The sequence below is a fragment of the Telmatherina bonti genome (genome assembly GCF_933228915.1).
Source record: "Telmatherina bonti genome assembly, chromosome: 2".
Taxonomy (NCBI): Eukaryota; Metazoa; Chordata; class Actinopteri; order Atheriniformes; family Telmatherinidae; genus Telmatherina; species Telmatherina bonti.
Window position 1 is genome coordinate 33,157,001 of NC_136620.1, and position 24,505 is coordinate 33,181,505.

Sequence of the window (24,505 nt, forward strand, 5' to 3'; positions counted from 1 at the left end):
AGATCAAAGAAACAGGCAATCAATCCATCCAGAACATGGAATTAAACAAGGAGATGATCGAAATGAGTTAAGTGACTAGCAAACTGTAGAAATGAGGATCCCAGTTTTAGCAGGATACAGGAGAGTATTTTACAATGGAGCAAAATAAATAAATAAAATTGACAGCGCCCTCTAGTGGCGAGTTTTATGAATGTACATAAGCCTTCAGAGGAAGGTTGTCATGGCAACCCATCTTACTCCAGGTAGATGTCCTCGGTCGGGCAGGCATATTCCAGATGTTCTTGGTAGTACTCCTGGAAAGCCCGTCTGCAAAAAAGATGTATAGGATCTTATTATTTGTCTCTGCACCAGTATAGGATATTTTGTTCAAAATTTTCACAGTTCTCTTAGTTTTTCAAAGAATGTTTATGGAAGATCGCTGGTTCGATCCTTGGCTGGGACGAGGTTTGGGCAGTGGCCCTTCAATTTGGAGTTTGCATGTTCTTCGCGTGTATGCGTAGGTTCTCTCTGGGTACTCTGGCTTCCTCCCACCGTCCAAAGACATGCATGTTAGGTTAATTGGTTACTCTAAATTGCCTTAGGAGTGAGCGTGAGTGATTGTTTGTCTCTGTGTGGCCCTGCGATGGACTGGTAACCTGTCCAGGGTGTACCCTGCCTTTCGCTCAAAGACTGCTGGGATATGCTCCAGCGACCCTTCATTGGATTAAGCGGTTAGAATAATGAATAAATGAATGAATGTTTATGTCATACAAACAAATATGTTAATCTTAATAAAAAATAAAGTTAATACAAATTAATTAGATGATGACACATAACCAAAAAACCTCTCTGCCTGCTTCCAGTTCACACAAACTTGAACTACTTGTATCTTTAGGGCTAAAATAAAAAATAAAAAAACACCACTATGGCTGATGGGATTTGACTCCTGTTGCAAACTTTCAGTTTTATTGATATACCACCAAAAATGTGAGTCATTCTCACAATGGAGATTACTCCAAAAGCTCCTTTAAAGATTCAATTAAATTATATTCCTGTCAAGTCTAAATGATAATTGAACTAATTGAAATTAATTACAAATTAACATTAGTTTAATTCATCATAATTATGTTCATGTCAGTACATGAAAAGATGGTCCTGCTAAAGAAACCAATGGATTACATCAAATCCGACGTGCATAAAAGTAAAGCAGATGAACCACCAGACTGTATCTAATTTAGGTCCATGTGGTATTTGGAAAAGTATCCAAAATCTTCAAAAAAGCAAGCAAATAAACCAAAAAAAGAATCTTAATTAGAAGTAAAGGTCTTGCTTGAAAAATCTCAATGTGGTTAAAGTAATAAATTAGAATGATTAGTTTCTTCATAGTGCTATGTTTATATAGACATTATGGTGCTGTAAGATTATTAAAGTGTGAACCTTTGTAAAAGATGAAGCCACTAAAGGTAGAGATGGTTAATCTACTTCAGCTAGAAAAATATTTGCCAAATCAGAAAAAATATGATGATAAATCAGGAGTAAATTACGTAGCAATTGTAGGAAAGATGTTGATTCATTTGCACATTCATTAAAATGAGACAAGAAGGAACAATCGCATCCTGTCGGCGCAATCAAAAACTTTGCAAACACAACTTCACACTTGATTCTGTAAGACACAAACAACTAAAAGCTACTGCTGTACAGTCAGTTAAATACCGGGAAAATAGAAAGTTCAATAAATGAACTGGAGAGCAGCTGCAAAGTAACGTAAAAGGAAATGTTGAAGTTCAGTAATCAGTCATTTTCTGAACCTCTTAGTCCAATTAAGGGTTGTGGGGAAGCTGGATCACTATCCCAGCAATCACTGGGCGAGAGGCAGGGTACATCCTGGACAGGTCACCAGCCCATCACAGAGAGACAAACAACCATTCACACTTACAATCCCTCCTGGGGAAAATTTAGAGCAGTGTTTTTCAACCTTTTTTTTTTTAGGTTAGGCATACTTTTTTCACGAAAGAAATCACAAGGCACACCACAAACCAAAATGTTGTTTGTTTTTTTTTTAAGTCTGCATTAATAACATAAATCTTGAATAGAAATCAGATAAACACAAGAAGAAGGAATTTTATTGTCTTTCACTGGGGTATGTTTGAATGAACACAGAGCTGCTTTTTAGACCAATTAGGTGAAATTGGGTAATTTCTCAGGGAACACCTGAAAATCTCTCAAGGCACACTCGTGTGCGACAGCACAGTGGTTGATTAAACTCTGATTTAGAGTAACAAATTAACCTAACATGCATGTCTTTGGATGGTGGGAGGAAACCAGAGTACTTAGAGAAAACCTACACATGCACGGAGAGAACATATAAACTCCACAAGCTCCAACCAGCAATTTCTTGCTGTGAGGCCACAGTGGCAACCGCTAGGCTACCGTGGAGTACAGAAGTTGAGTCTGTGTATCCAGTTACTTTGAACCATTATAATCCCAGACAGCAAAATTCATTTTGACCAGGTTGATGACATAACCAGCCAAAGATCATCATCCCAATGCAGAGTACAAGTACAGCTCTTTAAATAAAGACTTACAGCACACTAGTTTGCACACAGGAGTAAATTTGGGGCATTGCTGATTTCTTGATTGATGAAACAGGCCCTGCGCCGATCTGATTTTTAAGTATCGACATACAGTATCTCCTTCTTGACAGCAGTATCTGCCGAGGATGTTATTCAAGTTTACTGAAACTTCTAAGTAACTCCAAAGCTTCAACTCCAGTTAAGCAGAAAAGAAGAACAACAGGTAAAACCCTGGGTATTCTTCTTATTCAGAGAAGATTTTGTATTTATGTATGGAGGACAGAAGACCTGACCAGAACTCTGTATGTGTATGTTTCTTCTCTCCTACTTTAGAGTGTCTCTGAAAAGTAAGACCAACTGCTAAAAGACATTATTGCCCTCTTGCTGGACCTGTCAAAACTCACCCTGGGGTCTTACATCATGGGCAGAGATTACACTCTACCCCATGGGGATTTTCTGTTTGGGGGAAGGGGTGTGTATAAGAAGGTTGTTCTAAGCTGAATGTTTGGTCAACATTGTCTTTTTACTCATGCGAGTTCCTTGCAAGTAAAAACCTGTGCATTCTCACTGATCTGAATGTCTGTCATTTCATGGAGTTTTTTTGTTTTTTTTGTTTTTTTTTTTATTTCCAACAGTAATTTATACGATGATGACAATCTGGACATACCCAACACACTCAGCCACAGGCCGCATGGACTCCTGGGACACAAACACATGGCATGCAAATCTGTTCAGCATCGGATGCTTAGTGATGAAGCCAAAGTAGCTGCAGAGGAAAGAAAACAATGTGATGCAATCAGTCAGATGTTACAGAGTGACTCTGAAGCAGGAGGCCAGAGGATGCGGATGTTTGTTTACCAGTTGTTCCGCGGATGGCATCCGCAGAACGAGATGTTTTTCATCTGGAAGAAGTGACTACATCTGTCATACTGAGGATGGAAAGAGACAGAAAGGCCGAAAGCAGAACGAAATAACCGATTAATGACTGATGTTAAAGGATTTCATACTTATTTATTGATGCGTTCATTTGTCTTAACCTCATCCAGGGTGTCATATTCATCCTCCAGGCTCATGATTAGTTTCACTCCTTGCAAGCTGATCTCCAGCTCGCACAGAGAAGGAGGTCGCACATGTACTGTCCGTTTCCTGGATATCGCAATCTGACAGACAAAAAAAATCCCAATCACAATAAGATAATAGGATTTTAACTGTGCATTCAGTAAGTGCCGAAAGTTTCATCTAACTGCACATATGTTTGCTCTTCTCACCTTTTGCATGGCAGCACATAGAATCCCGTTGCCTTGGTGATAAGGTACCTCAACAGACCCCAAAAACTGAACATTGAAAGTCTCAATCCATGCTGGATTTCTTTTCATGCCTGGATGGTGTGGAGAAAGAAATAGTAATCATAAAAAACACTGATTTCTTTTCAATTTTCAGTTTCACAAAACAAAAGAAGGATGCATCACTCTACCCACCCAGCAGCTCCTTGGACTGGCCTATGACCTCATGGGCATAGAAAGCAGGGAATATCCCTCTCTCCCCTGTCCGCATGTTATAGCCCCTGTACCAGTAGTCATCCTCCTCTTCCTCAACATATAACGGATCATCTACATCCAGCTCCAGCTCATCTGCATGTCTTGGAATAAACCTGCAGAGGGCAGCAGAGAGAACAAAGATATATGAAAGTGGTGTCATCCCATCTCTTGTAGATTGCGGTTTTTTTTGTTGTTTTTTTTTTCAGGAGGCATCTTCTTTGTTTTCAGGAGTCTTCCACCAAGGAAGGAGAGAGTGGAGTGAGGAAAAAGCTGGTAACAAAACATTATGGAGTGAATGGAAGGAGACGATTACAATAGCTTTACAATAGCTTTATAGATTACCGTGTAGCTTTTGCTATTTGTGTTTGGTGGACAAATACATACACACAGAAGGACACACACATGGACACACACAGGGACATACACAGGGACGCAGGTGGCGGCTGATCAGATTACTGTCAGACACCCCTGCAGCTCCAGCTGTAACCAGGCGACCAGCTTTCCTCCCTAATGTAATTAGTTATGTACTGCTGTAGGACCTCCATACATGGAGAAACCACAAAACAAAGAAATGTCTTATAGTTTATCTACACAACAGACTCCCTCCCCTCCCTAAATACCTGTTAGAAAATTACATCTTATAAAATCATTTTGAATAAACACAATTCATTCATTCATTCATTTTCCGAACCGCTTAATTCAGGGTCGCGGGGAAGCTGGATCCTATCCCAGCAGTCTTTGGGTGAAAGGAGGGGTACACCCTCACCAGTCCATCGCAGGGCTAAACACAATTCTAATTTCTGAATTCTATTATTGATCTTTACTTTTTGTTGTCACTGCATTGTTGTTTTTGTTGTCTTTCTGCACTGAAAACGTACCTGTAGACTGCCCTGTGTGTCTGGTCCCTCTCCTCTCCATTGATGGTACACGAGAAAAGCCCGAAAGATTCTGTGCCTACACAGGAGATGAGGCACAAGTTAAGATATCTGTCTTTCTTAAAACATATTTAAAATATATATACATATAAATAGATATATATGTCTTTCATTTTACATATATATATATATATATATATATATATATATATATATATATATATATATATATATATATATATATATATATATATATATATATATATACATATATATATATATATATATATATATATATATATATATATATATATATATATATATATATATATATATATATATATATATATATATATATATATATATATATATGTGCAAACATTTGTACCTGTTCTATTCTTATGGAAATCTTTTATCGTGGAGTATAAGTGAAAGGTGGCTAATGTGTGAAAAAAGGAAATGCAAATGAAAACCTTTATAATGAGCTATTCATTATGAAAATCACCCTTTATTACAGATATAAATCTTGAAGCAGGAACACTGATTGATGGTGTACTGGAGTTCCATTGGCTGTGTGGGGGTCTCCTGCTAAATTTAGATAATTTCATGTATCGTACTGACATTGATGAGTGAAATATATATGTATATATATATATATATATATATATATATATATATATATATATATATATATATATATATATATATATATATATATATATATATAGATATATAGATATATAGATATATATATAGATATATTTATATACACACACACACACACACACACAAATGGACACACTTTTTCAATTTAATTTAATAGGAAAGTGTGTCCAGACTGGTAGTGTACACATATATATTTATCTTTAATTATGCAAACTACCTCTCAGTAAAATAGAATATAAAGATTTTTCTTAAACCATTGCAGGGAATGGAAATGTTTGCAGCTTACTGGAGGAGCGTGAGGTGCTGTTGACAAACACATTTAGGAACTTCTTAGAAAATGGGATGTCAGCCTCAGGAGACGAGTCCTCTGAAGAGCTGAGAAGTTCTGGCCTCACTTCTTCATCATCACGACCATAGCCCATCTCACCTGTCCCCAAAGGCTCCTCATCACAGATAGTCGAAAGCTCGCTGTCATCGCTCAGAACAGAGGTGCACCTGAGAGGATATAATATTGAGCTAAAGGCTTGAACACTGGGAAGAGTAGAATACAAAAGAGCTTGACTTTTAATAGTCCTAGTTCTTAAATGTGTTGGGAGGCGTACCTTCTAAGACTAACTAGCTCCAGTGTTGTATTTTCATCCACTACCAATGTATACTTCATGGAGTCATAGGCCAGGCCATCATCTTCATTTGGTTGTCTCAGAGCCAAGCTTTTCTCACACAGTGGAAGGTCATGGTCAGGCAACGGATGATCTTGAACACTGGAATCAATGGGCGGTGAGCTGTCGAGCTCTAAGTCACTGCCACTATAGGACTGCTTCCCCAAGCTGCTCAGGAAAGGGTAAGAGTCACCATTGTCTTCGTCTTCATCATTGTCTGTAGAGTAGCTGAAACTGAAACAGCGGTTGGTCTGTGCAGTAGGTAAGTCCAGGGTCAGGCTGTGTTTGACCTCCGTGATACGCTCCAGAGATGCTGATGAGCGACTTGTCGGCCTGGGCTCAGTTTCCCGTCCTTCATCCTTGTCACTGACAACACTCTCAGTAAGACTGGGTGAGTCTAAATCCCTTCTTCCCTCCAGCATCGTCAAGTCATTATTGGGCTCCTCATCCTCCTGATGGATCCCAACATTTTTAGATGATTTTGCTGTCGAATTCTTGTCACAGTCTTTATTGGTATACAAGGAGCTCCTTCCCTCAACGTCTGTGCAACACTTAAAACTCAGCGGGGTTATGGTATCTCCTGTAGGGTTGCTCATATAGACATGAGTATTTACACTTTCTCCTTCTTTTCTAGACTCCACATTCCTAACCCTCGCTCCATGCTCCATCCTCTCCTTCCTGCAGCCTTGACCTTCTTTATCCCCTTCTTGCGACCTTTCCATCCCTGCTTTCTTCTCCTGGTCCTCATCATTGAAACTATCTCCCTCTCCAAAATCTGAAGATGGTGAGATGGTATCAGACACAGACACCTTTCTCTTGAAGCAGTCTTCTGGGCAGCTGATTGGGTATGAGCCCTCTGAGATCATCCTGTTGACCAAGTTGCTGAGAAGCCAGGGAGAGTCTGAATTCTCGCTCAGCTCATCTTCACTTTCTGATTCAGAGTCTCCCTCACTTGTTCCATCATATTCATCTGCACTTGGCATTAACCTTGGCCCCACTGGCAAGTAGAAGGAGCGCTTGAAGCTCTCCAAGCTGTGGTCTGGTTCTATCTGGAGAACCATTGGTCTTGCAAGGCCATCCTCACAGCATTGGGTTGGAGGTAAGGTCTCATCTGGGTCAGCTTGGTGTTCATATGGCAGCTCATCATCTACACTCTGTAGGCCTATCAGAGCTTGACCATCATCATAGGACTCAGGCGGTAAGATGGGTGAGTCAACAGGGGAGGGTGTAGCAATAGTAGGTGAAGGAAGAGGGGAAGGAGAGGGTAGAATAGAGCCTTCTTTGATTGGGTCAGGCTGACCCAAAAGCAATGAAGCTTTCAGCCCAACGATTCCACTATCCTGCTCCAACTCTGTATCTGGATCCAGTTCCTGGTCTGATGTTGGCGAGCTGGCTTCCTCAATGGAATTGGTGAGGTGAGATGAACGGCCACTGCTGCTCTCATCACTGGTCAGGTCCAACTCTGTCTCTGAGATGGAAGAGATCATGTTGGAAACTACAGGTCCTCCACAAGCAAAAGCTGCTTCCAGCTCCCCTTCAAGGTCAGAGTCAGAGCCGGGAGAGCTGAGGTCCTTGTCCTGGTCTGAAGTCATGTATCCCTGCTGGTTCATATCCGCTATCCCTGGATCTGAGGATGGAGAGTTGGAATCATTGGCTGCTGCCTCCATAGTAGACACTGCTTGAGCATCTAAACTTCTGGACTGATTGTGAGCTTCTGAGTGGCTTGATGACCGATAGGTGGACAAAGACGTAGGCTCGGAGGGCTCGATGGAGGGAAATTCCACATACGATGATTGGTTTTCTTTACACACCATATCGTAGGTCTCTTTACACATGAACTCCACTTCAAAATCCTTCTCCAGCTCTTCCTCAGACAAGGGTGTGTCGGCACCATCGTTGGCTCCCAGAGGGGCAGTGGATGACAAGCAGCGACTGGTTCCATCTGGGTCCAGATCATTCTCCGGCTCCAAACCTGACTCACTGGTGATTGTGTAGGTGTCGGTGGCCCGCCGGTTTAAGTGTTTGTGGTTGTGATCACTGTTGAGGTCATGGTCCACTTCTGTATCTGAACACTGGGAGTGCTCGTCAACAGAAGGTACTCTGGCTGTCTGGATTAAAGGATCTGCCTTTGACTCAGCGAAGTCAGCAGCACGTGGGTGAGACTTATGCTGACCAAAAGAACCTGTGAAGAAAAAAGTTGCGGAGAAAGAAGAAAGGGCATAAGACTTTGATTGTACAGCATAACACTGATGATTATGAAGATGAGTCCAAAACAAGGTTGGAAATAAAAAAAAAAGTAAATGTTAAAGACAGAGATAGCTATAAAGCACTACTTGCACAAGACAAAAAAAAATTCAGATGATTTAAAATTACATAAGAGGAACAAGTTCAGCAAACTCTTTCAAATGGAAACAACTCATTTAGATCCCTTAAGTTGCAGATTAAAGCATCGCTGTTTCTACAAATGAACACATTAGTGTTCGCTGAACTTCCCGTTGAGGTCAAACTCACATCACATCATTTCACAAAACAGCACCACATAACACTGATGTCAATGGGATGGTCTCTAAGCTTGCTGGGCTGGCCTTCTTGTTACCGTATTCGGGCCTTTCCCGCCTGTTGCCCTCCATGTCGCAGAGGAGGGGCCTATGAGGAGACTGGGGATTCCCGCCCTCCCCTGCCTGTTTTGGTGGAGTACCTTTGCTCTGAGACCCTGGAGCCTGGGAAACTGGAGAGGCTGGGCACTGGCCTGTCACATGACTACCATCCTCCAAACATGAGTGGGTTGGAGACAGACGGCCTGGAGGTACAGTAGATATTTATTTCCTAACTGTGTTATAAACCCAGCTTTGTATAACAGCTGAGCTTCATTAAATTAATCTGAAAGGAACCTGGCAGCTCCATATAAAACTGGAGCTGCCAGTGTTGTAAAAATGCTTGAATAGCATAACAAAGATTAATTTATTTGAATTAGTAATGCCTTGTCTTTATTTAGTGTGAATGGACAAACAAATGAATACAAACACACATGAAAACATAGCAGTTCACACCCAGGTTTTCATTGATAACTTATGACGTTCTCACCTTGTGAGGTTGGGTTGCGTAAAGAGTCCTGCCAGCTTCCTTTCTTTGGAGATAAACTGCTGTTGTTGTTTAGGGAATCCTAATGAGAACAAAGAGAGCAGGCAACGTTCAAAACCCTGGTTTCCATGGCGAAGAGATCACACACGCTCCATGTTTGGGGTCAGTCTGCTTACCTGTGACACGGCGGTGGTGAGGTTCAGTGTGGTGGGTCTGCTCTTCAGCGTCCCAAGAGTAGGAGATGGAGGAGGGGAGAGAGAGGGAGACGGGGGCGCATCGGGGTCAACATCTTCCTCGTCTTCCTCCTCCTCCTCATCGTCCTCATCTTCATCGTCGATCATCTCAAACTCTTGGAAGTCATCTTGGAAGGAGCAGACTGGGTGGTGTATGTCACTCTTCTCCAGAATGAGTGAATCCTGAAGCAAGAGGGAAGAAAAGAGAAAAGAGCTTATTATAGATATTTGTTATAAAGTAAATAATTATTAGGGGAAGCAAGTTGTGCCAGACAAACAAAAATATTTGGAAAACCATACATCACGGTTTTCCAAATATTTTTGTTTGTCTGGCACAACTTGCTTACAAATATTAATATCGGTTGATATCGGTATCAGGATTTAAGAGTTGGACAAAATCGGTATGTCAGATATCGGTAAAAAAGCCAATATCAAACACCCCTAATGATTATTTAGTCATGTAGAGTTAGTGGAGCTGAAGAGTTTGAAATGAGCACTTGTGTCATTAAAAGACATGCTAATGCTAATGCTAATAGCGGCCAATAATAATGACATGCCTAATAATCACACATATTAAAAACGCTGCAGTTCTAACAACAAAAGATTGAGGTGAATATATTTTGGAAATGAAAATTAGTTAAATGTCGTGCACATGTACAACAAACATCAGAGCACTGAGAGGGTCAACTCTAACTAATTTTACAGTAGCAGCACATTTTTGCTGACACCTTCTTTCTGTAGCCTTGAATCTTTGAACTGCAAGAGTGTGTTAATAAGATGAAGAAGTAAAGTGTAGCCTTGAGTGTCAGCAGCATTGTTTTGGAATAATAAGATGTTTATATTGACAAGAAATACTGCAAAAACCATAAACAAAATAGTTAAGAAGGAATCACAATAAATCACAATATGGCCCTGTGATGGACTGATAACCTGTCCAGGATGTACCCTGCCTCTCACCCAATGATTGCTGGGACAGGCTCCAACTTTCCTGTAACCTTTTATGAGACCATGCAGATGAGAAAATGGATGGATGGATGGATGGATGGAATCACAATATTAACTGCATTTAAAAAAAAAGATATGACACCTCATGTTAAATTTTTTTTTTTTTTTTTTTTTTTTTTTTTTTTTTTTTTTAACTACTACGTTTCTAAACAACAAAACACAGACCGGTAACATAAACATCTTAACAATATGAAAAAAAATATTTTTACCCAAATTTTCTTCTTTCATTCATTTTAATGTGTTGAACTAGATTTTATATTAGAGTCTAGTATTTGTGATGCATAAACTGCACAAGTAAAACAAACAAACAAAAAAAAAATTCATGAATGAAAACGGTCAGATTAGGCCAACAATATTGCAGACAATTCAAGAATGAAGATGAAGAGTGTACGCTCTGATTGGCTGCTTACAGTAACACAGATGTGCACAAGAGGGCATGTGATGAGAGACGGCGCACAACTAACATGTCACACATGCCCTTCTCATTCGTGACCTTCATTTCTTCAAAATGAGCAATGATTTTGCAACAATGCGGTCATGTGAAGCAGATAAACTGAGATGCAGATGATAGTCATGATTCAAAAGAAAGCAGCTCTTTATGACATTACTGAAAAATAATGCATACACTGTTTACATTCCTTTTTTATCCCAAAAGGAGGAAAAATCTGCATTGGCAGTGAGCTGTTTGAGGCAATTTACTATAATGGTGTGTAAGGAAAGAATAAGTTCCTCTTTTGGTGATTTTGCAAACATTTTACATGCATACAAAAAACTGTACAATAAAAAACAGGCAATAGAGGTCTGAAAATTGTCCTTTCAAAGCAGCTCATAAATCATTATAAAACCATCATAGATTCTGTAAATGAGAAACATTTACAAGTTTTTAGTGTGCACTGCCAAGTCCCAAGTCTTTACCAGCATATGTGTGAGGTGATTGCTTACGATTAGAATACCATAAAATACGTTTTCTGTCTATCTTTTTGTACTCAGCAGCTCTAAAGAGGATCCTTTCTGCCTCGCTCAGCATCAGCATTGTCAAATAGAAGCAAAACTTTGCAGAGTATAGAATAATAGAGTAGCACAGCAGCAGCGGGGGGATCAATCTGACGTGTCTCAGGTTTCAGCTTGTTTACCAGAAAGCAAGGCACTAAATGGTTTTGAGGTTTAACACAACACACCTTCATGAGTCTGTGTGTTTTTATATAACATGTTTTTTAAGTGCTCAGCACATTTACGGAGTCAGATCTAACAAGCAGAGATTGCCACGTTTTATTGACGGAATTCAACCAGTTCATTGAATACATTTTCACCCCACGGTTGTGCATCACTGCTTCCCAACTCTGAATCTGACAACGCAGTTACTGGGATTGATTTGTCTGTTTTTACAGTTTGAACAGCACAGCAGTTTCTGTTGCATCTCAGCGCAGTCTGTTTAATGGAGGAATCAGAGCTCACTCTCTCCCCCATCCACCCCACTCACAGTTCTGCTGACGCTTTGTGCATCCACTTTATGCTACAGCAACTGAAATTAACACCCAGTCTACTGCCTGGGGAGCACACATGAATATGCACACTTCTATCTGATTAACATATCTATATTTGATCATTTAGCAGTTAGGATGTGAGTTCATGTTTGGAAAAGAGCCACTGTTCTCAGAGCAAATGCAAACTAACCTGTTATAATCCATCTCTTATGGGTATATCATGTAAAAACCCAAAGCTCCTTAACTGGGTTGTGAAAAGGCCTTATCTGCCTTGCTAGAAAAACATGCACTGTCAGGAAACATCCACTTGCAAGGCCACCTGACAGACAGTTAGACAGGCAGGCTTAAAGTAAAAACAAAAACTATAAATAAGAGTTGTGTGTTGGCAAGAATCGATCTCTCCAGTTTCCAGTTCCCAAGGACATCCCTTCCAGTCCTGTGACTGTGCCTCTTCTGTCAGTCAGCAGACAACCCTGCACTCCGCAGGGGGGAGGCGTTATGAATGAATCCAACCACTCCTGTTCCTACACCAACTGCCTTTGTGCAAAATTGTTAAACTTCTAAATTTCAGCTACAGATTGTATTTATTCCTGCTTTTCAGCAGCAGCTAGTGGAGATGAAACTGCAACTAAAGTAGCTGAAGGCTGTGCAGCATTTTAAATCTGCAATTAGGAGATTGCAGGCTTGTTCAGCATGGCTAATTCTATACTTATTGACTCTGCAGCACACCAGCAGATCAGTGACATGGCAGCCTCGCTTTACAAAATTATATTTGCATTGCAGGAAATAGAGGCTCCGGGTCAAACTGGGAAGTCATCCTGCCTGCTGAACTAATAGGCTAAATGAGAAAATTATAAGAGAGATATGATCCTCAAGCAAACACCAGCTTAACTTTGTAATCGGAAGAAAGCACAAATAACCTGCATTTAAAAAAAAAAAAGAAAGTAAATCTAGATAATAAAGCAATACTTTAGCTTGGAAATAACATACACGTGTAACAAAATAAGGAAAAAAAACAAGGAAAAAATATTGAAAATAATCCTCTCATAATTTTAAGCCTTTTAATTTGCTGGACAACTCCAAGATGTTGTTGCTGTCCATTGAAGCGGTTCAGTTCTGTTCCAAGTGAAGTCTTTCTCCAAAATCCACTTTTCCAAGGTTTGCCAAGAGTCAGAAGATCAAACACCAACAAAGAAAAATTATAAGTAGGAAATTTTTGCTGACAGAGGGTGCAAAAAAGTATAAGGATTTCATCAATGAAAATATTTAGACTGAAGGATGAGTTTTATTTATCATCAGAAAGGAAAAGCCTCCAAACCGAGAGATAATTTCACTTGGAGATTGATGTGCGAGCATTGTTTGCATGCTTTAAACAACGTAGTCAAGGTGCAAAGACATATCTCAGGAATGAATCTGTGGAACAGAAGATCTCAATTAAGGAAAGAAAGCCATTCACTCAAAGTTGAAATCACAGCAAAGGAAGAATGAAGCAAAACTCGGATACATGCAAAAATATCCAGAGCAGTTCTGGTCTTTTTTCATCAGTTTAAAGCGTAATTAACTTTAATTCAGAATTAAACAGGAATTAAAAGTCCCCTGTAAACGTAGCAAATGAAGTTGTAAAATGGTAAACAAAGGGTTTGGCACTGTTTACTTTGCAGTGATATGAATGATTATGGAAACTGTTTTTTTTAAAAATGTACAAAAAGCGACACAGTTACACGTCCTGCAAGTTATTTATGCAACTACCAGCTAGAAATGCATCGTTAAGAAATTCTTACTATACATATAAAGATAAGAATGAGTTTGTATGAGACACACTAACAGTATGAGTGTGTCTATAAATGTCATTGCTGTCAATTCATGCAAGATGGGGGATTGGATCAAAGACAAGACTCATAACAATCTATCGGTTTCCCTTAACAAAGCTAATTATCCTGAATTGGCTTGAATTGATGTGTCTGTAAAGCGCCCTGAGATGACATAGTTGTGAAGTGGTGCTGTACAAATAAAGCTGAATTGAACTGAATATTTTGGACTAAGAAAAGGAGCACAGCTGAGAAAGAGACACCATTCCTCTGTCACATATTGAATTATGCATGCACTCATGCCGTTCAATCAGGGCTCTGGAGAGTTTGGGACGGCTATTAGTAAGACAGGAAGTTAAATTCAGGGGCGAAATGAGGTAGCGAGCAGCAGGGTGTGTATGTAAAACTGCTGCGGTCTCTCTTCTTACTGATTAAAAAATCGTAAGAGGAAAAACAAAACAGCAAATCACAAGTTTGAAACACACTGTCTCCAAGTGACACCACAGGAATTAAAATAGGACAGAAGTGGTTTTGGCCAGAAGTGTTACAACATTCTGGCATTAAGTTGCGTGCCCTCACTTCAAGATGACTAAAACAGCTGCTTCAAGACATCAAGTGTGTCTGCACCAAGCTGCAACCTCCGGCGGTTAAAAGCGAAGCCTATGCGGAAGTGCATAAAACTGCAGTTCCCCCTTCATCCACTAGGGGCTGGCTGCAAAACAGAGCAAATCCCCATAGACTCCCATGTTAAAAAGACCAACTTCACGGACAAAATAAACATGTTTACAGCCTGGTTCAAAAATCCATTTTCGGTTTATAGGTCAGGTTTACCTTCATGGCAACTGTGGGGGGAGTGAATTTTTTTCTAACTCGCCCGTTTTAAAGTAATTTAATCTCGAAGTTCGGCAAATTTAGGGGCGTGTCCTTTTGATTGACAGGTACCAATCTCTGGCTTCAAGTAAGAAGAACTTAGAACAACCATGGTTTTTAGCCGGTTAATAACGTGACTTAGCTTTAGCCCGCTTACCTCCGTTAGCTGGTTAGCTCCTGTTATCTCGGAGTTAGCTCGGTTAGCTTTTAGCTACAGAAAGCTCGGAGTTCGCTCGATGTCAATCAACCGCCATGACGCTCACGGCTGTCCTCTCAGCTCCACCTCTTTGCCCATATTTGTATTTTCCGGGCAAGACGATGCGCATGACGCTGAGCTTCAATTCAGCTCTTCAGAAACCTACGGGTGACATCACGGAGACTCTGTCCATCTCTTTATATACAATCTATGATCTGCAAGCATGTACAGTCTGTGTGTACAGCTCAAAGGTGAATCACAAATCAATGCGGTATTCAGATTAAGACCCGAACCCCACGACGAATTCGAAATTATCAGAGCTGGGGATTGGAGCTGAAGGATAATCTCACCATTTAGATGAGCTGCCTGAACTTCAAAGACATGCTGGCCGATGTGACTGAATCATACTGACATGAAAACCTTGCTCCTCATCAGAGGACTGTGCTGCACGAGAGAAAGACTGCTGATGATGAGGATGATGCTGTGCTGACAAAGTGTCATCCACTTTACTGATGCAGGCATGTAAAACACCCTGGGCATGAAATTCTCTGCCTCGCCTGTTTTTTCCTCCTTATTTAAAAACGCACACACACATACACATACACACACACACTGAGGTTGTGTGTCTTATCTATCCCATGTCAGCAAGATTACTTCCTCTGGGCGATGACGTAATGTAACAAGGAGCGACATTGTCTCTGCCCTGCACTTTTATGCTTATGAAGTGAGCAGTCAAGGCTTTTGCAGATGTGTGTGTGTGTTTAAGCACAAATCACCAAAACGGGCACAGATTGTAGGGTTTAGCACTGTATGACATGTGAGGGTAAAAAAAACATCCACTCTCCCTTTCTCTAGAGTTTTTCCTATATGATGAGCAAAAACAATTCTCTTACAGACATGCTTTGTGAGCTTTCCATAATTTGTTTTTGTTGGTGGGATTAAAGTGGAGGATGCAAAATATCTAGCACATATTTACGCCAAGAGCTTAACTCTCGGAGCCAACCATCCCTAAGCTAAATCACCATTCCCAGGCACCTCGGAAAGGAAGAAAGAAAGGGAGCGGAGAGGGGAAAAAAAGCTTTAAGGGGAGAAGGGTAGAGGGGTGGCAGAAACCGAGGAGGGAGTGTGAGCTCCGTCTCTAAGCAACACTCTGCATAGCGAGGAAGGGAGACACACTTGGGAGGGAGGGAAGGAGGTTGTCTCTGCATAGCAGCAAACTGCACTGGGTCACCCACCCTCTGCTGCAGCCATGGCTCAACGCCACCAGCATAAAACATTTACATCTCAAAGGATGGACATGGAAAAGAAATGGTCTAGGATGACTGTATAATTAAAGTCTATGGTGGAAAGATTTGTGGTAGGACCAAATTATTGACATAGTAGTTTGAACATGGTCAGTATATAGAAAAGGCCTCATACAATTTCATTAAAAGCCCAGCAGGTTCCAAAATGTCTTTTACTCAGAACCAGCATGATTTCTATAAAATGAGAGTAAATGCAGGGTGATCGACCCAACCCTTCTGGTTACACAAAACTTAGGCTGTTTTTAGCCTAAGAAGCTGACACATTTAAGCAAGGAGAAGTGGCATTGTACAGATAAATTAAAGCTAAAAAAGAAACCAAGCCATAAAAACTTTTTTTCACTTCACTTATTAGATATTTATTAATTGAGCTGAAACATAGCTGGTCTATGTTAAAGCTTCACAATTAAAGAGTGCTAGGCCGAAAAATCTCTAACTCTGGTCATGTAACATAGTCAAAAAGTGAGTTTTTATCAGAAAAAGCACATTCCTTTTTCCATTATATCAGTCTGGTTTCATCAGAAACTGTTTAATAGAAACACTGGTCAGCACACACATCATATAGATTCATAATCCAGGATTAAAACTGGTGAGATTACACTGTTTTGGTACGTAGTTGTGTTTGCCATTGGGTCAGGACAACAGTAGGAGCTGAAACCTATCAGTACAACATTGTGTTGTCTGTGACTGAATATTTTTAGAACTTAGACCAAGTATTTTAAATTCCACACCTAACCATTAGGGAGTGGGATCAAAATAGAAAAGTCGGTGATTGTGGGAGCAGGATCTGAACCTGCGATCTCGAGCTGAGAGGACAGGTGGTCTATCTTTGACTTAGACTTTTCATGTTGCAGTACTTGGTAGGTTTCATCTTCAGGCTGATATTAATCATCTATGATCATCTTCATCCACAAAGACAGACAGACAAGCTCTTTAACCTTTCATCACTGAAACACTCAAAAATCTAAATGTTGAACCATAGATGAGTGTTTTTATAGCTCTGGGGGCTAATACAAGACTTTAATCCTTTAAAGCCTGACCGATGAAAAAATAGTAAGAAATGTCCAATTTTAATCACAAGTGTTTATTTGGCCCTTTCAAAAAATCCAACAAATTTTGTTCGAAAGGCCAACATTTACCATTTATTACCATTTTCTGTTTATAACCATGTAATATGTCTGAGTTATTATAGTGCAAGCTTCCGGGTATCAGATTATGTTCAACAGTATTTTGAGCAAAGTTTTTACCACAAAGTAATGCAAAACATCTCAGAAAATGTGTATCAAATATGATACGTTTGACTTTTTAGGGTTGCAATCTAAATACGTTTTACTAAAATAAAAGTTATACAGTAGTTGGTGGTCAGTACAAAAAGTCTTTTCAAATTTCTGATCTTAATGAAACAGCTGGGATGTAACCTAATGCTTGTTGACTGGTGTGGAAAACTGAGACTGGGTGCTATGATTGCATGGACTAGCATGCAGAGGTCTTTTGTATGTCCAAAGACGTGATCAGATATGGTCCTTTGCCCAGTAAAAGGTTATTGGATACCAATTTATTAGTATTTACTGTAACAAAATGAGAAAAAAGATTTAAATTATGGTCTAAAAATCACAGCGATTGCATTAGAATTTGAGGGGAAAAAAAGACTTCTGTTAAATAAATAAATATTAACAAATGGAAACATGTAAAAACAAGCCTACCTTCTCATATGGATCAGAGTCATAGTTGAGTCCGATCCCACAGTCGTCTGTGATTTCAGAGAGATCTTCATCATCGAACTCCTCCAAGCTGATATCGTGGGCTGGCCTAAGAACGCAGGAGAGAGATTATACTCACTAAAAGCTGTGAAAGGGAACACTGCTGACTGCAATATCTTTCTTTCATCAATGAACACCCCAGAAGGAAATTTCTCTTTGATTTATTTCCACACATTCAACCCCGCTGAAGAGGAAACCCGCTCTAACTCATGTCAGGCTGTGTTTGGGTTTCGGTCCTGTTTACTGAACTCACACAGCCACAGTATTACCCATCGCTTTCCTCTCTTCAATGAGACCCATCGCCACAAGGTGTGACATATTCCAACAACCCAGCTAGAATAGGAACGATGCATAAAGCAGCATCATTTAAAGCAAGGATGTCAAATTCAGTTGACTGAATTTTACAGCGCTGTGCATCAGCTGAGGATGTTGTCAAAAGCAGAACATATTGTTAGTCGTTTCTTCTTTCACCAAAGTCTCCAAACTTTCATTTAGAACAACAGCGTTCCACAGCAGGGAGCTGTCCGGGTTCTGTAATGAGCTGTGATAATGAAGGTTTTGTTGTTTAGGTTTATATTTCTTCTTTGCTCCATTACGTTCAGCAGGCTTCCAAGTCTGCAGCAGCTGGCTTGCAATGTTTTCCCAGGAAATGCTGCATTGCAGTTCTCTTACGAAGAAGGGGACAGTCCACATAGTTCGTATAGATATGAGTTGGTTCTATGGAGCAAACATTAGTTATGTGGAATAAATGAGGACATGTGGATAAATGCAAGGGTAAAGAAAAAGAGGGGTCAAAGGGAGGGCCTTAAAGTCACATGCAAAATGTTCCCTAACGGTGCTGGTTTGGTTCAGTGTGCAGTAACTAAAATAACTACTAGAATAAAAAGATCTGTAAACATGTTTAAGTTTAAAGAAAAGTCATTGGGTGAGGATGATGTTAAACTTCGAAGAGAAGGTTACATTAATAAAGCCATTTGTGAACCATAAACTGTTGGGGTTTTTTTTTTTTTAATCAGATATTCTATCATATAGGAAAAAATTATATTTAAACAACTAAACAAATGACAAAATCCAAGGTTATATCTGATAATGAAGCCATAAAATGCTTCAACTTTACATTAATGGAAAATGACAGGAAAAAAGAGTACTGAGCTTGATTTTACATTTATAGCGCTTTTGCAATATTTCAGTATTTATTTATTTATTTATTTGGTTGTTTATTTTTATTTGTTTGTTTGTTTGTTTGTTTATTAGAATAAAGAATCTCAATAATGAACAAATAAAAGTGAAAATATGTGTGACAAAGTGGGTAAGGTGCCACCACTTGTCACTGTTACTTAACACAAAAACAGCTAACCATTTTGTATTTGAGTTACTGATACTCTTCTTTATCCTCTCAGTGGTAAGCAGACACCAACTATTCTGGGTTTGTTTGTGTTTTGTATTTGAGTAAAGTTAAAATATATAACCAATAGAAATAATTTGGTTTAATATTCTCTTTGCTGTGTTAATGAAATGTTAGTATTCTTGATTTAGTTATCATACTTATGTTCTAGGACCAGAAGGAGGAAGAGCTGCTCATGTCCTGCATTTAGAGGGTTTTACCCAACTGGTGATATCACTGGATGGTACCAAGTATGGGAAGGGGGGGGAGTTGCATTGTGTTACAGGAATTGGTTTGCCTTTTATACGATATGTATTGTACCAGATGTTTGGAGATGGGGAAACAGTTTGGAGAGTTATCTGTGGCAGCGGGGAAAGAATGACTAAGACATTATTTAGCGCGCGTACCTGAAAGGTGGAAGATGCTGGGGGCGGCCATGTTGGGATTCAGGTATGAGGGTATTTAAGGTGGGCATTTTGTTTGTCCGCGAGAGCCGATATTGATGTAGCAGGGTGCATGTTAGATTACTTTAGGCTTATTCGATTTCAGTTATGTTTAGTGGGTAAAATGTAATGTGTGTAATGATAATTTTCCATTGTGGGTTTCTATGTATTTTAAGACAACATGCACCATTGCACAATAAAGTCTCAACTTGTTGGAGGAGGTCTGCTGACTGCCATCTGTTAGCCACTCTGTCCACGCAACCTACTACAATATGTAAATAAATAAATACTGACAAATAAAAGAATAATTACTTTCAAAATAATAATAGTTTAATAATTGGGAAATATTGTCATTTATTTTCAGCTCATGAAATAAAAACATTCGAGCAAATGGGATTTTTGAAGATTTTAAAAGTTTTTTTCACCTTTCAGTGTAAATGCACAGCCCAGAAATGGTAAATTGTATAAATGTTGTGAAATTATCGCAGCTCTTTGCCACCATAATGTTTCGTGAGAATCTGAAATCGCATCTGTACTTTGAGAATTTCCATGAGCGTGCAGACATTGTCTATTTAAATAATTACACTTCTTTGCAGAAACATGCTGACATCCTGAGAACATGCAATAAACAGCATATTCTGATAAAATGGGCCATTTGGAAGGTGTCTTTTCTGTTCTCGTTACCTGCATTTACTGTTGATTTCCACTGATTATATCGTAATAAGAGATTTCATTCACAATTCAAAGTTAAATTTACAACTGTAGCCTTAACTTCAACAAAACTTTGTTTGCCAATAAAGCTGAATTATATGAACAATGATTCTAAATGCTGAAAAACGAGGAGGAAGTAGTTACATCACTGGAAATGCTAAATCTGAGCCAATTCACAGTATTCATTCAAGAAAATGCAACCCACACCTAGAATTTACGGATGTTTCCTGAATGTCTCAAAGCAAGCGAGTGAGAGATGTGAAACCATAACAGAAAACATCCAGCCATGGAGTTATGTGAACGTAGGGTCAAGGAAGCTACTATCTTATGACATGTGACTAGAATGGTCATTTTGAGTTAAAGAGACTAAAGACCCAATAAAAGCAAACATCAATCGCATTCATCACACTCAGAATTCATCTACAAAGGTCTATACATCCCATTACATTTTTTTTTCATTTAGTCTTGTCTTTGTGTACCACTTCTTGTTTCCTCCTAGTCATATCCTTACCCAGTCTTTCCTGGTGCTGTTTTTCTCCACCAGTGAGTGGGTGGAATATATCTGCTGCAGCACTCAGACCATGAGTAAATATAAGCTTTACACTACGGAGTCCTTGATTTGTCACTCTCTTCTATCTACATATGAAAAACTTAAGAGCTTATAGAACCTGGGGTCTCTCATCTGTTATTACCAAGAGATTACATACAGTACATACATGGGATTTAGACTTTTACTGTAATTGCAGCCATCCCACACATAAGTTTTGGTCTTTTAAAAATCTGTTTGTAACTTCTGTAATCATGTGAACTGGTTTGCAAGGCTCTGAAAAACATAAAGACTTGCTGCAGAAAACATCCACATCTGTCAATCAAAGACATGCATGCAAAACCACATCAGAACTCAACTTCCTCAGCAAAGTCAATCCTTTTACTTGACCTGCAGAAGTGGAAGATTCTGTAGAGCAGGGTTGTGATTAAAGGTGGGTATATCTAATTAAAAAATTTAATATCAGGATTTTTTTTATTCACAATTTTAAAATCGATTTTTTTTTTAAACAAAAAAAACCTTTTTTTTTTTTTTAATAAATAAAAAAAATCGATTCTAAAAATTCTTGTCATTTTTAATGTTTTTATTGATCTGTTTACTTGTCCTATTGGGCATTATAGCAGCAGAATGATGGTCTGGCTACTGTGTTGTTTTTTTCCTGACTGAAATCAAGAAAAATGACAAGCAAAAAAAGTTTTGTACATTTCTTTTTATTTTAGTCTACAAAAATCAGCAATATCGAGGAATTGTGAGAATTACAATTTAAATCAAACCGGCACACAAAAAAATCGAAATTGAATCGGGACTAAAGCAGCCCTAGTTGCGATGTCAGACTGCTGTCTCGCAGCTTTAAGGTGTTTTGCTGCTCCAACACTCCTGATTTAAATCCAATAGATCCAACAACTTGTTGTCAAGTTCTGCATATTGACCTAGTATGAGTTAGGGGCATGCGTATAAGTGGTCCTTGAGGATCTGAGGACCTCTACCCTGCTGTAGAGCCTCCGGATGTGACTGACAATCTAAATTTACCAATAAGACCTACGCAGACTGGTAGGTTTATCATTTATTGTTCCAAGATTAGTCACAAGTTTTAGCTAATATGCACAAAAACAAACTTGAAAAATAGCCAGGAGACCAGTTGATACTTGTTGAGCAACTAGGCTTTTATAACTGTAACTCTGTAAGGGGTTTCCATGCAGACTGGAGCTGCACAATATGTTGTTTGAGTAATGTACATATGTGCAATAGTGGCATCGCAGGTTTTGTAATGTAGGACTCAAACATGTTCATTTGTCCATCTGTCCATCTACAACCTGCAGACAGATGTAGAGACCGTCCATTTTCGTTAACGACTGCGCCAACAGACAAAACATCCACAAAAAGAGGTGAGAACAGTGCAGGTTTGTCGTCAACAAGATGGCAGAAGTTCAGCATGACTTAAAGTGCTGTTCAAGTCTTCTGCGGAAAATTTCTGTATTTTTTCATATCACAATTTATATCACAGATGTAGAGTTGGAAAAAAAATCACAATGTCAGTTTTTTTCAGTGTCTTGAAACCCCTAAGCAGACCAAGTCAACTACACGCCATAACTGAGTCACTGAAGCCCAACGGAACCAGGACCAATAGGCAACACATAACAACAGAGACTCACTGACAGCTAAAGCCACCAGAGATATTCCTCCTAAATGATTCAGCTGTGCCTTTGTTTATGCTACTTAAAATATAAAAACGGCAACAGTGACTCGTATTTTTATTCCAAGGTCAGTGCAGACACGATTGAAAGTTAAACACATCTCATTTGTGCATTGATAATAAACTGGACTATGGGAAAAAAAAGCACATTTACAAGAAAGAGATTCTTTATTTCTGAGGCATCTGTGGCTTTTCAGCATCTGTTGGATGATGCTCAGGAAGTTTTTTAAGTTTGCTTTGGGCAGTGATCCTCTGTGCTGTTAGATGTCACATGCCAACAGACTCCAGGCCAATAATGCTGTTGGACTGGACCTGGACTCAGCTGAGGGATAGACAATGGTGTCGTCCAAGATAAAGATAATATTTAACACACCTCACAATTATAAATATACTATCTTATTCCATAACACACTGGTCAGGAGTGCATTCAACAATAGACTAATCCAAACACAATGCACTACCAAAAGCAACAGGGAATCCTTCCTACCAGTGTTTGTCAAGCTTTACAGCTCTACCCTCACACACTCATTCATCCACACGTGCACTCAGCGGTGGAATAATTCATGTATGTGTGTGTCTGGATTCAGGTGAGAAAATCTGAGAGCCATGACAATATTTTAACTATATTTGAACCAGGACAACATCAAAGGTTGTTAAAAACAGCAGGTGTTTCCAATAAAAATTACAATAAAGTTTGGATTAGGATGTTAGTGTTGGGGTTTCAGAGAAGTGTAATGACAGCATTTGAGTTTCTGTTCATTCTGTCGGTTTCTTTGTAATCTGTTTATAACAACTGAGTCAGATAGAGTTCTTCAGAAGTACAGTATGTAGACACAAAACGGTGTGGCTCAACACTAAATACAACATTTTCAGCTTTGAAACGCCCACACACTGGATCGATTCAACAATCTTGCTGTGACGTGCAAACCAACTCTACCAACTGAGCTAAAGCCAAGCAGTCTGTGTGGGTATTTAACCTCTTTGGAACTGAGACAAAATAGTGTGAAATGATGGAGAAGAATAACAATAAAATACAGCATCATATTCTCATTTGCAAAACATGACGCCCTGGTCGGGAGGCCTAATCTTTATATCTGAACGCACTAGGCAGTGTTTTAGTGTCAGTTTTGTTTCAAACAGAGTGCAAATCTATTGGAAAACTTTTAATATAGCTGGAAGGGTGAAAGAATGAAGTTCCATTCATCCATCCATTTTCCTAACCACTTATTCCGGTTCAGGGTAGCGGGAAAGCTGGAGTCTATCCCAGCAATCAATAGGCGAGAGAACCCTGGACGCACAACAGTTCAGAAGAAGGATTTTCCAAAATGGAGATCCAATTTAAAACCCGATTCAAATTTTACTAATTGTAACACTTTCATTTGACACTTTTCAGTCATTGTTTGGAGAAGTTTCGGTACTAAGGCTACTTGGATTGGAAGAGTGGATTAATGCAATAGTGGTTTGATTTAAAAAGTAAAATTTCACAACTTTAACAACATGTCAGAAGCTTCTCATCTCTCTTCTGCAACAAGCTTCTCCTCCATTTTCTAGGTTGCCATAGTAACATACCCTGTGACTCCTCGGAGAACATTAGGCTGCAATCTGATGCCATTCGTTTCAGATGTTGACGGCCTTCTGTTTCACGCTGCTGGATGATTCTTCTCTGGGTTACTGACTGTGCATCTCATATGCATAACGT

At 39.3% G+C, this 24,505-nt stretch overlaps 1 protein-coding gene across 1 annotated transcript in view; it reads right to left on the minus strand.

Annotated features, from left to right (window-relative positions):
- Positions 1 to 233: 233 nt before the first annotated feature.
- Positions 234 to 24,505, minus strand: part of mapk8ip2 (mitogen-activated protein kinase 8 interacting protein 2) — a gene marked incomplete at both ends in the record, with an annotated part of 30,192 nt that continues 5,920 nt past the window's right edge. Inside the window, 13 exons of the mRNA XM_079252711.1 lie at positions 234 to 306; positions 3,220 to 3,318; positions 3,411 to 3,481; positions 3,590 to 3,712; positions 3,821 to 3,930; positions 4,031 to 4,203; positions 4,969 to 5,044; positions 5,918 to 6,126; positions 6,234 to 8,472; positions 8,887 to 9,090; positions 9,375 to 9,453; positions 9,548 to 9,787; positions 17,972 to 18,077. Coding sequence (XP_079108837.1) covers positions 234 to 306; positions 3,220 to 3,318; positions 3,411 to 3,481; positions 3,590 to 3,712; positions 3,821 to 3,930; positions 4,031 to 4,203; positions 4,969 to 5,044; positions 5,918 to 6,126; positions 6,234 to 8,472; positions 8,887 to 9,090; positions 9,375 to 9,453; positions 9,548 to 9,787; positions 17,972 to 18,077 — 3,802 coding nt within the window. The remainder of the gene's footprint in view (positions 307 to 3,219; positions 3,319 to 3,410; positions 3,482 to 3,589; positions 3,713 to 3,820; positions 3,931 to 4,030; positions 4,204 to 4,968; positions 5,045 to 5,917; positions 6,127 to 6,233; positions 8,473 to 8,886; positions 9,091 to 9,374; positions 9,454 to 9,547; positions 9,788 to 17,971; positions 18,078 to 24,505) is intronic.